Genomic DNA, 11,386 nt, shown 5'->3' with positions numbered 1-11,386 from the left:
ACATTTGGAAATCCTTGGACTCATTCCCAGCACAGTTTATTGGACATGGGCAAATCAATGCAGTGTATCATGAAGCACTTCAGAGCATCCCATTGTCTTTCCCCAGATTCAGACTCCTTGGCAGAATAAAAAAAGATTCCACAACACTGGCAATGGTGTAAGTCTCCATAGTTCTGTCCACTCTGCCACTTTACTATTCCAATTCACTGCAATATTTATAGATGCACATAGATCATCGTCATAGATAGATACACAGATGTTGTCTACAGCACCACAAAATACAGTGAAGGAAGTACAGGAAAGAGGTTTATCTGTACTTTGGTGTTCTGAGTGACTATAATGCTGATATAAAAGCACTATGGACAGGATGTAAACAACCATTTAGTTGAGCTATTATCTTAAGTGACTTTTCACACTTTTTAGAGGGGAAGTCCCACGAAAGCAACCATAGGTCTTGACAATTCAAAGGCGACAGTTCATAAGCTTATAATGTTTTGGTTACCAGTTCCACAAGACTGGCAGACTTGAGTGTTGTGTTTGTTTCACACGGAATAATTATGCTTCCACAAATGTTACAATTACCTGATTTGCATGCAGAAATAGATGTACATGATAATGAAGTAAAGTTCCATCAAATGTGCCCACCCATACTTAATTTAAAAAAAAACATAGTGTAGTAACACTTTTACAATTTAATGTACCTCAATCTTTTATGCAAATATTTGTTCACTTTTACACTTTCAACCTACCAATATTAATGTCATGATTCCTGTATTCCCCTGGTCTTGTGTGGACTTTCATGTTATTTCATATACTGTATATTTTCAAATGTAATTTATTCCTGTTATTTTAATTTATTTTAAATATAAACCTTTTGCAACATTATAATTGTCTTTACTTTCACTTTTAATAATTATTTGATGATAATTCTCTGTGGCATTTTGCACGGATGGGGATTAAAGTGATCAAACTTTGATCACTTTAACATCAATATCAAATGCCACAGAGAATAGTAATGCTTATGTGGTACAACTATTTTTAAATTTACGTCACAGCAACCTTCATTATCAAGACTCTCTATACACTCTCAGAAAAAAAACATCGCTGTCACTGGGACGGTACCCTAAGGTAAAAAAGTGAATAGGTGCAACCCAAATGGTACATATTAGTACCTTAAAAGGTACATATCATTACTTTAATAGTGGAAATTAGTTTTTTTTTAGAACAATTTTTCTGACAGTGTATTGCCAAAAGTATTGGGACACCACTCCAAATCAATAAAATTAAAGTGTTACAATCACTTTTATGGCCACAGGTGTATAAAATCAAGCACCTAGGCATGCACACGCTTCTACAAACATTTTTGAAAGAATGGGTGACTCGCAGGAGCTCAGTGACTTCAGGCGTGGTACTGTGATAGGTTGTTACTTGTGCAATAAGTCTATTTGTGAAATTTCCTCAATAATAAATATTCCACGGTCAACTGTTATTATAACACATGTGGAAGCAATTCGGAACAACAGCAACTCAGCTTACAAAGTGATAGGCCATGTAAAATCACAGAGCAGGGTCAGCTTATGCTGAGGCGTACAGTACTCAGAAGTTGCCAACTTTCAAGTCAATAGCTACAGTCCTTCAATTTTCATCTGGCCTTCAGATTAGCTCAAGAACAGTGTGTAGAGAGCTTAATGGAATGGGCTTCCATTTCTGAACAGCTGCATCCAACCCTTACATCACCAATTGCAATGCAAAGTGCCAGATGCAGTGATGTAAAGCACGCCACCACTGGACTAGAGCAGTGGTGTTCTCTACAGTGACGAATCATGCTTTTCTTTCTGGAATCTGATGGACAAGAGTTTGGCAGTTACCAGTAGAATGGTACTTGCATCAAAAATCCTTCATTACAGCTATGGAGGCCGATCATAGCTCTCTTGTCATGGCCACGGAGGCAGATTAAAGATCCTTCATTGCAGCAATGGAGACGGTTCATAGCTCCCTCGTCACGGGTATGGAGGCGGATCAAAGCTCCTTCATGATGGCCACGGAGGCCGATCATACCTCACTCATCATGGCCACGGAAGCCACTTCAAGCACACTCAGCCATGGTGGCCATTCTTGAGTTCTCTCTATTTGTTTCACCAGATCTGCCATGGTCTCCACTCCAGACACCCAGCTGGCACTCCAGAAGTCCATCTCTCAGCCGGCCTTCCTCAAAAGGTCATGTGACCCAAAATACACTGCTCAAAGTATTGGATTGCAGGCACTTTCTTATGCTTCAGACAGTGACAAAGAACCTGACAAAACTAAAGACAAACCAGTCAATTAATTCAATTTTTGGGGGTTGTCTTGCTGTTGCCTCTCCACTGCACAAATTGTAGGAGCACAAATGATTTAAGATCATTTGTGCTTCCCAACTGGAGAGACTGATATCCTTGCAGTTTAATTGATTAAATGTTACCTTAATTTTTTTAGCAGTGTATAAAACCAGAGAAATTTTTGCTTAGTCCTCTCTTAGTCACCTTTGCTACCTGCTTTATCTTGCTGGCCACCTAATCAGTGGGGACCGTGTGTACCCTGGCTCCTCGTCCTCAAATCGTTTGCTACTCAGTGGGGATCTTCAGTTTCAACTGTGGTGTTCTTCTGCTCTGTCATGTAAAGTCATATCACCTTTATATAGCGCCCTTTACAATACAGAATGTTTCAAAGCAGCTTTACAGTGATAACTTAAAAAATAACACAAAGTTTGTTTTAGCTGCACAGCTGCTCTAGAAGAAAATGTCATTGTCCAGCTTAGGTACGTTCAGGGTGTATTAATTTCTCTTGTAAAAAAGTTATTAATTTAGTACATTTAATCTATACAGCAGAAAACAGTGATGTTAATGTCCAGCTCACTTTAGTTATCATACAATGATTTGAATGCGGCCAGATCAATTATATTGTTGGATATTGAGTGTCCTTTCTTTCACGAGTGCACCATTCCTCCCTCACTGCTGGCTTCCTCATTCACACTCTAAGCTACAATTCATACAGGTTTGGAACGACATGAAGGTGAGTTAATCATGACAGAATTTTTGGGTGGACTATCCCTTTAATCCATTACTTATCCATTACCTGTGGAACTGCACATGAGAGAATAAAAAATATATAATTGACCATCCTTTATAACTGACTTTAACAGCAGCCACAAGTAAAGCCTCAAAGACCAACTAAAAGCTACTCCGAAGACTAAAAGCAGAGGTCATTTCCTTCTTTTGGGTAAACTGCACCTGAGTGTATTGTTTTTTTTTTTAATGATTAATTAGTTAGCCTTCTGAAAACACAGATGGATATCAAGAAGGCCTCTACAGCTATCAGTGTAGAAGCCTTCTTGATACAGTCTTTATCAGATGCTATCAGAACACTTGTTTGTATGAACGTGTTTTCTGGCTATAAATTATGCATTTGTAGATCCGCTGGATATCGAATCTTTAAAGGTTGATGGAACCACAGTCAATATGTGGGCTATCCCTGTAGAGATTATAATTATAATGGTTTCTAACTGCACCTCTTACGATGGAGATTTAAGAGGGAAATGTGTTTTCATAACTAATGATGTATTTTCCCCCAAGGGCATTTTAGTACAATCAGTCAGACATGGCTCATCTAAGCCAGAAGTGAGTTTGTTAGTGGTTGTGTGTGTGTGTGTGTGTGTGTGTGTGTGTGTGTGTGTGTGTGTGTGTGTGTGTGTGTGTGTGTGTGTGTGTGTGTGTGTGTATATGCGTGATCAGATTATAAAACGCTAAAAGCTTTCCCAAATAGTTCAAGAATAAAGGGAGAGCAAATTCAACAAAGAACAGATATGAAAAGAAGAGGGAGGAAGATGCGAGTCCACACAGGCTTGTACGGCTGGCCTGCTATATAATTTTTTCTAGTGACAGTGAAAAGAGCAACAAAAACAACTTTTTTTAAACATATTTTAAAAAAAAATCTTAGTGAAATTGCTCAAATATTGTCTGTTTATAAGCAGGAATTCCAATGTAGAGATATCAAATATTGCTATAATTTATGCGCTTATTTTATGACACAAATATTGAGGAATGATAACATTTGTATAATGTATAACAATCAGTCAGTTATATATATAATATTTGTGATTCTGTGAGTGATTGATTAAGAAGTTATTTTGTTTTACATTCTATATTGTTCAAACTTTAACATTTAATAGCCTGGCTTACTGTTACTCACATTTTGAATAGTTTATTCGTTTTATGATATCTGTAATACTGTTTATATTAGAAACTTATTGCATTTTGTTTCTCTGTTCATTGTAGACCACACATACCATATAGGTGAATGCCTGTAATACCTCATACATGCAGGAATAATCTTAATGAAACCCTTCATCTGGGACACTGTCTCTCTCACTTCAGTTTCTCTAACCAGATACTGTTACCACCATTTCTACTAGTACCTAACCAAACCCTCTATGCGTCCCATAAGCTTGTTTATGGTCCTTCGTGCCAGAGGGTACTTCAGTAGAGATGGATCCTGAGACTGCCAGCACAGCAGACCCCGTAGTCTGACCCCGCACACAAAGAGAGTGACATTTTCCAGCTCATCTTGAAGATTATGAAGTCTAACTCCCTGCACACCTGCACTCAGCTCCCCCTCCAGCTGATGCTCATTTGCAGAGACATTCTAGACATTCCTCTGAGTCCATTTCCTCTGGTACAGCCTCCAACACAACATCAGGTAGGTCTCCAAGACACGCCCTTTCTGACATTCAAGCTGCAATGCTGGGGGAGAGATTAAAGGCTCTTGAACAAGAGGAACTCCAACTTCAGATTGAAGAGGATACTACAGCAGATAAGGAACGTCAGAGGCTTGATGACCAAGCTAGGGAGGCACTCAAAGCCAGAAAAGCCTTGGCTTAACAAATTGCAACACAACGGCGTCTCAAGAAAGTACAAAATGAGCTTGAGGTTGCCAAGCAAGTTACCTCACTCCTTAAACAGGACAACCATGATGTTAGCAAATCTGAATTGCAATTTAGCATCACCAGTAACTCACCTGAAGTACCACCTGGAGTAAGTCCACTTCTACAGAGAGCTGCTATGAGGGATAATTTCTTATCATCTGCCCAGGAAATGCCGGCACATTCCACACCACAGCCTGTCTTTCTTACTTCTGAGGCATTAGTATTGTCTCCTCCCGGCCACTCATCCAGTTCCATCTCATGCCCCTCTAGTTCCGGCAACAATGTTTATACCTCAAGCCCAGCCGTCTGAACTAGAGATGTTAGCAGCTTCTGCCTATGGGGTTCCAAAACCAGTTATACCAACCTTTGAAACTGGACGTGAAAGTGACTTTGCACTGCTCAAAATGGTGAACAGTAAGTATCAAGTGCTCCTAAGTCACTTAAAGCTTCCCAGTGCTCTCCAGCTTGCAAAGGCATATATGCATGATCCCCGGCCATACACAGCTGCATTACAGGCACTGCAAGATAAATATGGTCAACCACGCCAACTAGTCCAGTGTGAGTTGGGAGCGATACTGAATGCTCCAGCTGTTCGAAGTTCAATACTGAATGCTTCAGTTCGGAGATGCTGAAGCTTTTGATGACTTCACCTTATCCATCCATTCGTTAGTAGGGATGCTCAGGACTCTATAGGGCCCAAATGGCTATGAGTTAAGGTGCGGATCTCATGTTGATCGCCTTCTGAGTAAAATGCCACCTTCATACCGTGACAGTTTTGTGGAATACTGGCATTCTCCAGACTGGCACTGAACGTACCTATACCCTACCTGATTTCTCTGCATGGTTACAGTTAAAGTCTCAGGCTAAGCGTATTTCCAACAGGGCAGCAGCGCTTTATCAAAGTGAGGCAACCAGGACAGCTATGAAGGATAGCACACCTTCTTGCCCTAAGGACAGATCAACCTCCAATCCTTTACTCCACTAACAGTACCTCACCTTTTAAAGTACAATCAGGGGTAAAGAAACCCACATTTCAACCATACTGCCCATATTGGAAAAATAAGGACCATTTATTGAACTCTTCTTCTAAAATTAAGCTACTAACCACAGAGTAAATACTGAGTTGGATAATGGATGGGAAGTGTTGTGGGAAATGCAGAAGGACACAGGCTTCAGATAACTGTACTCTAAAGCAAGGATGCAAGACCTGTAAAGACCTGCACGATACCATTCTCCATGAAGCAGCCTTGCAGACACAAAAGAATGTCCTTCTGGTCAACATTCCCACTTCTCAAGTATACTTAGATCGTCCCAAACAATCTCCCAAGGTGATGTTCAAAGTAGTTAGGGTCCTACTTCATAACGGAGATAAAGCCATGGAGACATATGCAGTGTTAGATGATGGCTCTGAGTGTAGCATTGTACTACCACAGGCTGTGGAACAGTTAAACCTCACAACAGTGCCTGAAACCCTCACACTACGTACAATACGTCAGGATGTACTTCAGTTAAATGGGGCATCCGCTTCCCTCTCTGTGTGACCTTTAAACAGGCCTACTAAGAGGTTCCAGATAAATCATGCCTTCACTGCAGAGAATCTGAGACTGTCTGAACACTCTTATCCAGTAGCTGCTCTCCAATGCAAATATGCCCATATCAAGTCATTACCGTTGCCGCAGATTAAACAAGCACAACCCTTGCTACTCATTGAGTCAATCCAACCTATATGAATGGGACCTCCTAATGCACCCATAGCTGTTCACACAAGACTTGGATGGACTCTTCAAGGCCCTGTTGGATACAGCCACACTGCTCCTTGTGATCAACAATGTCTGAACATCTCTATAGATGCTCAGAATGCAGAGTTACTCAAGAATGTTGAGCGTCTCTGGCAGATTGACACCCTGCCTCACATTAATGAGACAACAGCCACTCGTTCTAAGCAGGACCAGCATGCTCTGACACTACTACAAACACACACTACTAGGATAGAAGTGGACGGCATTCTACGATATGCCACTCCTTTGCTTAGACGACCAAATACTGTCACCCTTAATGCCCCAAAGGAAGCAGTACTAGCAAGTCTTCGCAGCACTGAACGGAGACTCAAAGACCCAAAACGCTCTAAAGCATACTGTACTGAGATGAACAAGCTAGAACAAGCTGGCTATGTGGCAGAAATCTCCACTCAGGAAGCTGAAAGTCCACTGAATCCTATTACATTCCACACCATATGGTGAATCACAATGATAAAACCAGGATTGTGTTTAACTGTTCTTTCCAGTATCAGGGTCAATCTTTGATTGAGCTCCTCATTCCTGGTCCCACACTTGGCCCATCTTTTCTTGGTGTTCTGCTTCGGTTCCGACAACACACTGTGGCTGTGAGCGGAGATGTGAAAGGGATGTTTAACCAAGTTCGCATACTGCCAGATGACAAGGCGATCCTGCGCTTCCTCTGGAGAAACATGCAAAAGACTGAGCATCCTGGCGGTGGCACTTTTCTTCCTCCCAGGTTTTTGACACCACTGTAGTGAAGGTTCTTATTAGCAAGGAGGAAGAAGGTGTGTCTGGGACTCGTGGCTTTTATTTTAATACTCTTGAAGAGTACATAAACGTGCGCACACAACGCTCACAATAACTCAGTCCCATATAACTTGTACACCACAATCTTATCTCTGTAGTCCAATCCCAGCCCACGAGTGCCCAGTATGTGTCTCTCTCCACGTTGCCTTTTCTCTGCTGGCTTATATGCCGGCTCTCCACACCAATCACTGCAATCAGACACAGGTGTTCATTATTATGCACTTGACCTACATCCTCACCGTCACTCTCCTGACTCTTTCTCTCCGTGCAGACCTCGCTAAACTACGCTCCCTCTGCCACAGTTGGGTTGCTTCCATCCTTAAAATTTCAGACTGCAGTTTATAAGAACAAGGTCAAGCAGCAGACATTGGGGACAACAAATCTACAGACCGGCAGCTGATTGACAAAACGCCCCTCCACTGATTGGAGTTGGAATGACTGCCAACTCATTTGAATGTCACTCAACAACAGTAGGATGACATCAAGTGACCTACAAAAAGAATGGCATAAGGCAGCTGGGGTGAAGTGCATGGCGATGATGATTCAAAACAGGCTCCTAGGGGCAGGCCTGAAATTGTGCAAAGCTAGAAAAAAGCCCTGTATCAATGAGAAGCAAAGAAGAGCCAGGCTGAGGTTTGCAAGAGACCATAAGGATTGGACTGTAGAGGACTGGAGTAAGGTCATCTTCTCTGATGAGTCCAATTTTCACCTTAGTCCAACACCTGGTCATCTAATGGTTATGGAGGCCTGCGAGACACCCTTTGGTGGAGGATCGGTGATGATCTGGGGGTGCTTCAACAAGGCTGGAATCGGGCAGATTTGTCTTTGTGAAGGATGCATGAATCAAACCACGTACAAGGTTGTCCTGGAAGAAAACTTGCTTCCTTCTGCTCTGACAATGTTCCCCAACTCTGAGGACTGTTTTTTCCAGCAGGACAATGCTCCATGCCACACAGCCAGGTCAATCAAGGTGTGGACCAGATCAAGACCTGTCATGGCCAGCCCAATCTCCAGACCTGAACCCCATTGAAAACCTCTGGAATGTGATCAAGAGGAAGATGGATGGTCACAAGCCATCAAACAAATCTAACCTGCATAAATTTTTGCACCAGGAGTAAGTCACCCAAAATCAATGTGAAAGACTGGTGGAGGGCATGTCAAGACGTATGAAAGCTGTAATTCCGAATCAGTGTCCACCAAATATTGATTTCTGAACTCTTCCTAAGTTAAAATATTAGTATTGTGTTGTTCAAAAATTAATATTACCTTATTTTCTTTCCATTATTCGAGGTCTGACAACAATGCATCTTTTTTTGTTATTTTGACCAGTTTTTGCTTTTGGCAAATAAATGCTCTAAATCACAATATTTTTATTTGGAATTTGGGGAAAATGTGTCAGTAGTTTATAGGATAAAACAAAAATGTTAATTTTACCCAACACATACCTATAATAATAAAAACAGAGAAACTGATAATTTATATATATATATATATATATATATATATATATATATATATATATATATATATATATATATATATATATATATATATACAAACATTATCATTTCAAAATATTTGTGGTAACACATACACTACTTATAATGATTCCTGACACACCCAAGCTCAATTATCTCAGCCATATTGGCCATTATCAAGTAAAAAATAAACAAATAATATTTCCGTGGATTAATTTCAAATCAGCTTTTGAAAACCAAAAATAAATACAACATTTGCAACAGTGACACTATTCAGGAAAGTTCAAAAAGTTGTAACTGAATTTATCAAGTGAAAATCTCTGTAATTGTCGATTCAATTTCAGTTCAATTGAAAAATGCACAGTATGGAGAGAGAGAGAGAGTGAGGGTGGGGGGGGTGGGGGGGTGGAAGGAGGGCGATAAACCCTACAAACCAGATCCACCTCAAGAAAACATTTTATCCCTCACTCTGCTCTTGCTCTCTCTCACACTTAAATTAATTTTCTCTTTTTCTGCCTGAGATGTCATCACTGCTGAGGGAGGAGATGGACAGAGTCTTGTTCCGAGCGGAGGGACAGAAGCTGGTGGAGTTTATAGAAATAGAGGAGCAACAGCAAGGACGGCATTTTCTTTGTGTTTCTAGTAAGAAAAAATTCTGCTTATTTTGTGCATAATGATTTGAGGTGGCATGCGCTGAACTTTTCCATCAGAGAAATTAGATACTGGATTAGATACTGATAAGAAGAAAAAAGTGGGACCATGGGGACGCAATCAGATATTGTCAAGGAGTAAAAATTGTAAAATATATTACTTTGTTTGATGAAGGAATATATTAAAAAAATAGAACCAATGTGTGTTTAGTATCTAAGGACAAAGAAGCTCAGATCTCAGTGGTCTTGTGTCGGAGAGTTAAGCATTCACGGACCAAGAAGCTGCAGCACTGTGGGCTGGAGGACAGCTATGAGAGAACAGAGATCTGGGCCCTGGAAGAACTGCTGATTCTGGATGGAAGAGATCCAGATACAGTGAGTTGAGTTCAAACATTCATCCCCCTCCAATATTTTATGATTATATCTGCTATGCAACTGAGTGAAAAACATATTATATAGTTAAATCTGAATTAGACTCCAAATATTGTTATATTATATTAGGAAGAGGTGTCTATTTTTTTCCATTGGAAGATGTTCAATTTGTATTTCTCTGCTGTGTTAGGATGATCCCTATTTCTTGATGCATTTCGACTCTGTGCGGTCCGTCAGAGCAGTGAGCTGTGCTGCGAAATACACGCTGGCCCGCTGTCTGCTGTCCCTGAGCAGGAAGCATCACCACACAGCACTAAAACTTAAGAACTTTGACTTGACGTACATTCAACCTACTGCAATGTATTCAGATCGCGGTGACTGTGTTGTCCTTGCACAGATCTGTTTCTATGCCTTTAATTTGGTGTGTCTTTCCATGTGTCCTGTGCCTCTGTAGAGAAAGCAGACATTCTGTTTAAACTCTTATAAAACTGAATTTAAAAACATAAACTCTTGATGTTGACCAAACAAAGTTAATTTCAGTGTAACCTGTAATACCCTTTGGGAGTACACAAAGACCATGCTTTGTGTTTTGAGCACTTAGCCGTGCTTTAAGCACTTAGACCACTAACTGTAACATAACTCCACACTGTCCAGTGTGTGTGAAATCCAATTTGTGCTTGAGCAAAGGCAACACAAAGGGGTGTTTCTGATGAGCAATGCTGTGATTTGAATTTTAAGAATTTATATTTATTTATTAACTGTTATAAATGCTGCATTTGCCACATTTTTGCATGTGTTTTAGCTGATTCATGATCAAGCTATACTAATATGGTTGGGGATATTACAGCATACGCTTTTAATAATATTATACGAGCTATGGTAATTTGGTGAAACTGTTTTCACATTTCTGCACTGTGCTTATTGAATTATGTTTTTGAATAAAATATTATTGACATTGCCAAATTATTTATGCCTCAATTTTAACAACTTTAGCATTTGAGAATTTGCAAAATATATTTAACTGTGCAAGATGGCTTAAATTCTTTACATGCATATCAGATTATTAGGCCCAATACTGTGGGCCACTAAAAGCTGCCATTTTAATAACATCTAAGGGTACAATCAGAGGGCTTTTTCTTCCTTATTGTTTTTTTTTTAGTGCATATTACATTGATACTTACTAAATGATTTGGTATTTTATTACGTGAAAATAAAAACCGGACTATATAGAACATAAATTGTTTAGCGAACATTATACGAAGCTATTTAACTGCAGAATTCACCAGTCAGGATGTACTCCACAAAATCAAACCGGACTATATAGAACATAAATTGTTTAGCGAA

The 11,386-nt window shown here is 40.1% G+C and overlaps 1 protein-coding gene across 1 annotated transcript; it reads left to right on the top strand.

Moving 5' to 3' along the window:
• The first annotated feature begins 9,511 nt into the window (after positions 1–9,511).
• Positions 9,512–10,873, top strand: exoc1l (exocyst complex component 1 like). Its single transcript, XM_067441820.1, has 3 exons — positions 9,512–9,662; positions 9,882–10,045; positions 10,233–10,873. Exons 1-3 carry the CDS (start codon positions 9,542–9,544, stop codon positions 10,494–10,496), a joined length of 549 nt encoding a protein of 182 aa, XP_067297921.1. The 5' UTR covers positions 9,512–9,541; the 3' UTR covers positions 10,497–10,873.
• Positions 10,874–11,386: the final 513 nt, after the last annotated feature.

This window comes from Pseudorasbora parva, chromosome 4 (assembly GCF_024679245.1).
Source record: "Pseudorasbora parva isolate DD20220531a chromosome 4, ASM2467924v1, whole genome shotgun sequence".
NCBI classification, from domain to species: domain Eukaryota; kingdom Metazoa; phylum Chordata; class Actinopteri; order Cypriniformes; family Gobionidae; genus Pseudorasbora; species Pseudorasbora parva.
Note: the sequence above shows the minus strand (reverse complement) of the source record. Positions and strands in the feature narration are given on the sequence as shown.

Coding starts and splice junctions, on each gene's coding strand:
- exoc1l (XM_067441820.1), top strand. CDS start 9,542: ATGTCATCACTGCTGAGGGAGGAGATGGACAGAGTCTTGTTCCGAGCG. Junction 9,663..9,881: donor GCATTTTCTTTGTGTTTCTA/GTAAGAAAAAAT, acceptor ATGTGTGTTTAG/TATCTAAGGACAAAGAAGCT. Junction 10,046..10,232: donor ATGGAAGAGATCCAGATACA/GTGAGTTGAGTT, acceptor CTGCTGTGTTAG/GATGATCCCTATTTCTTGAT.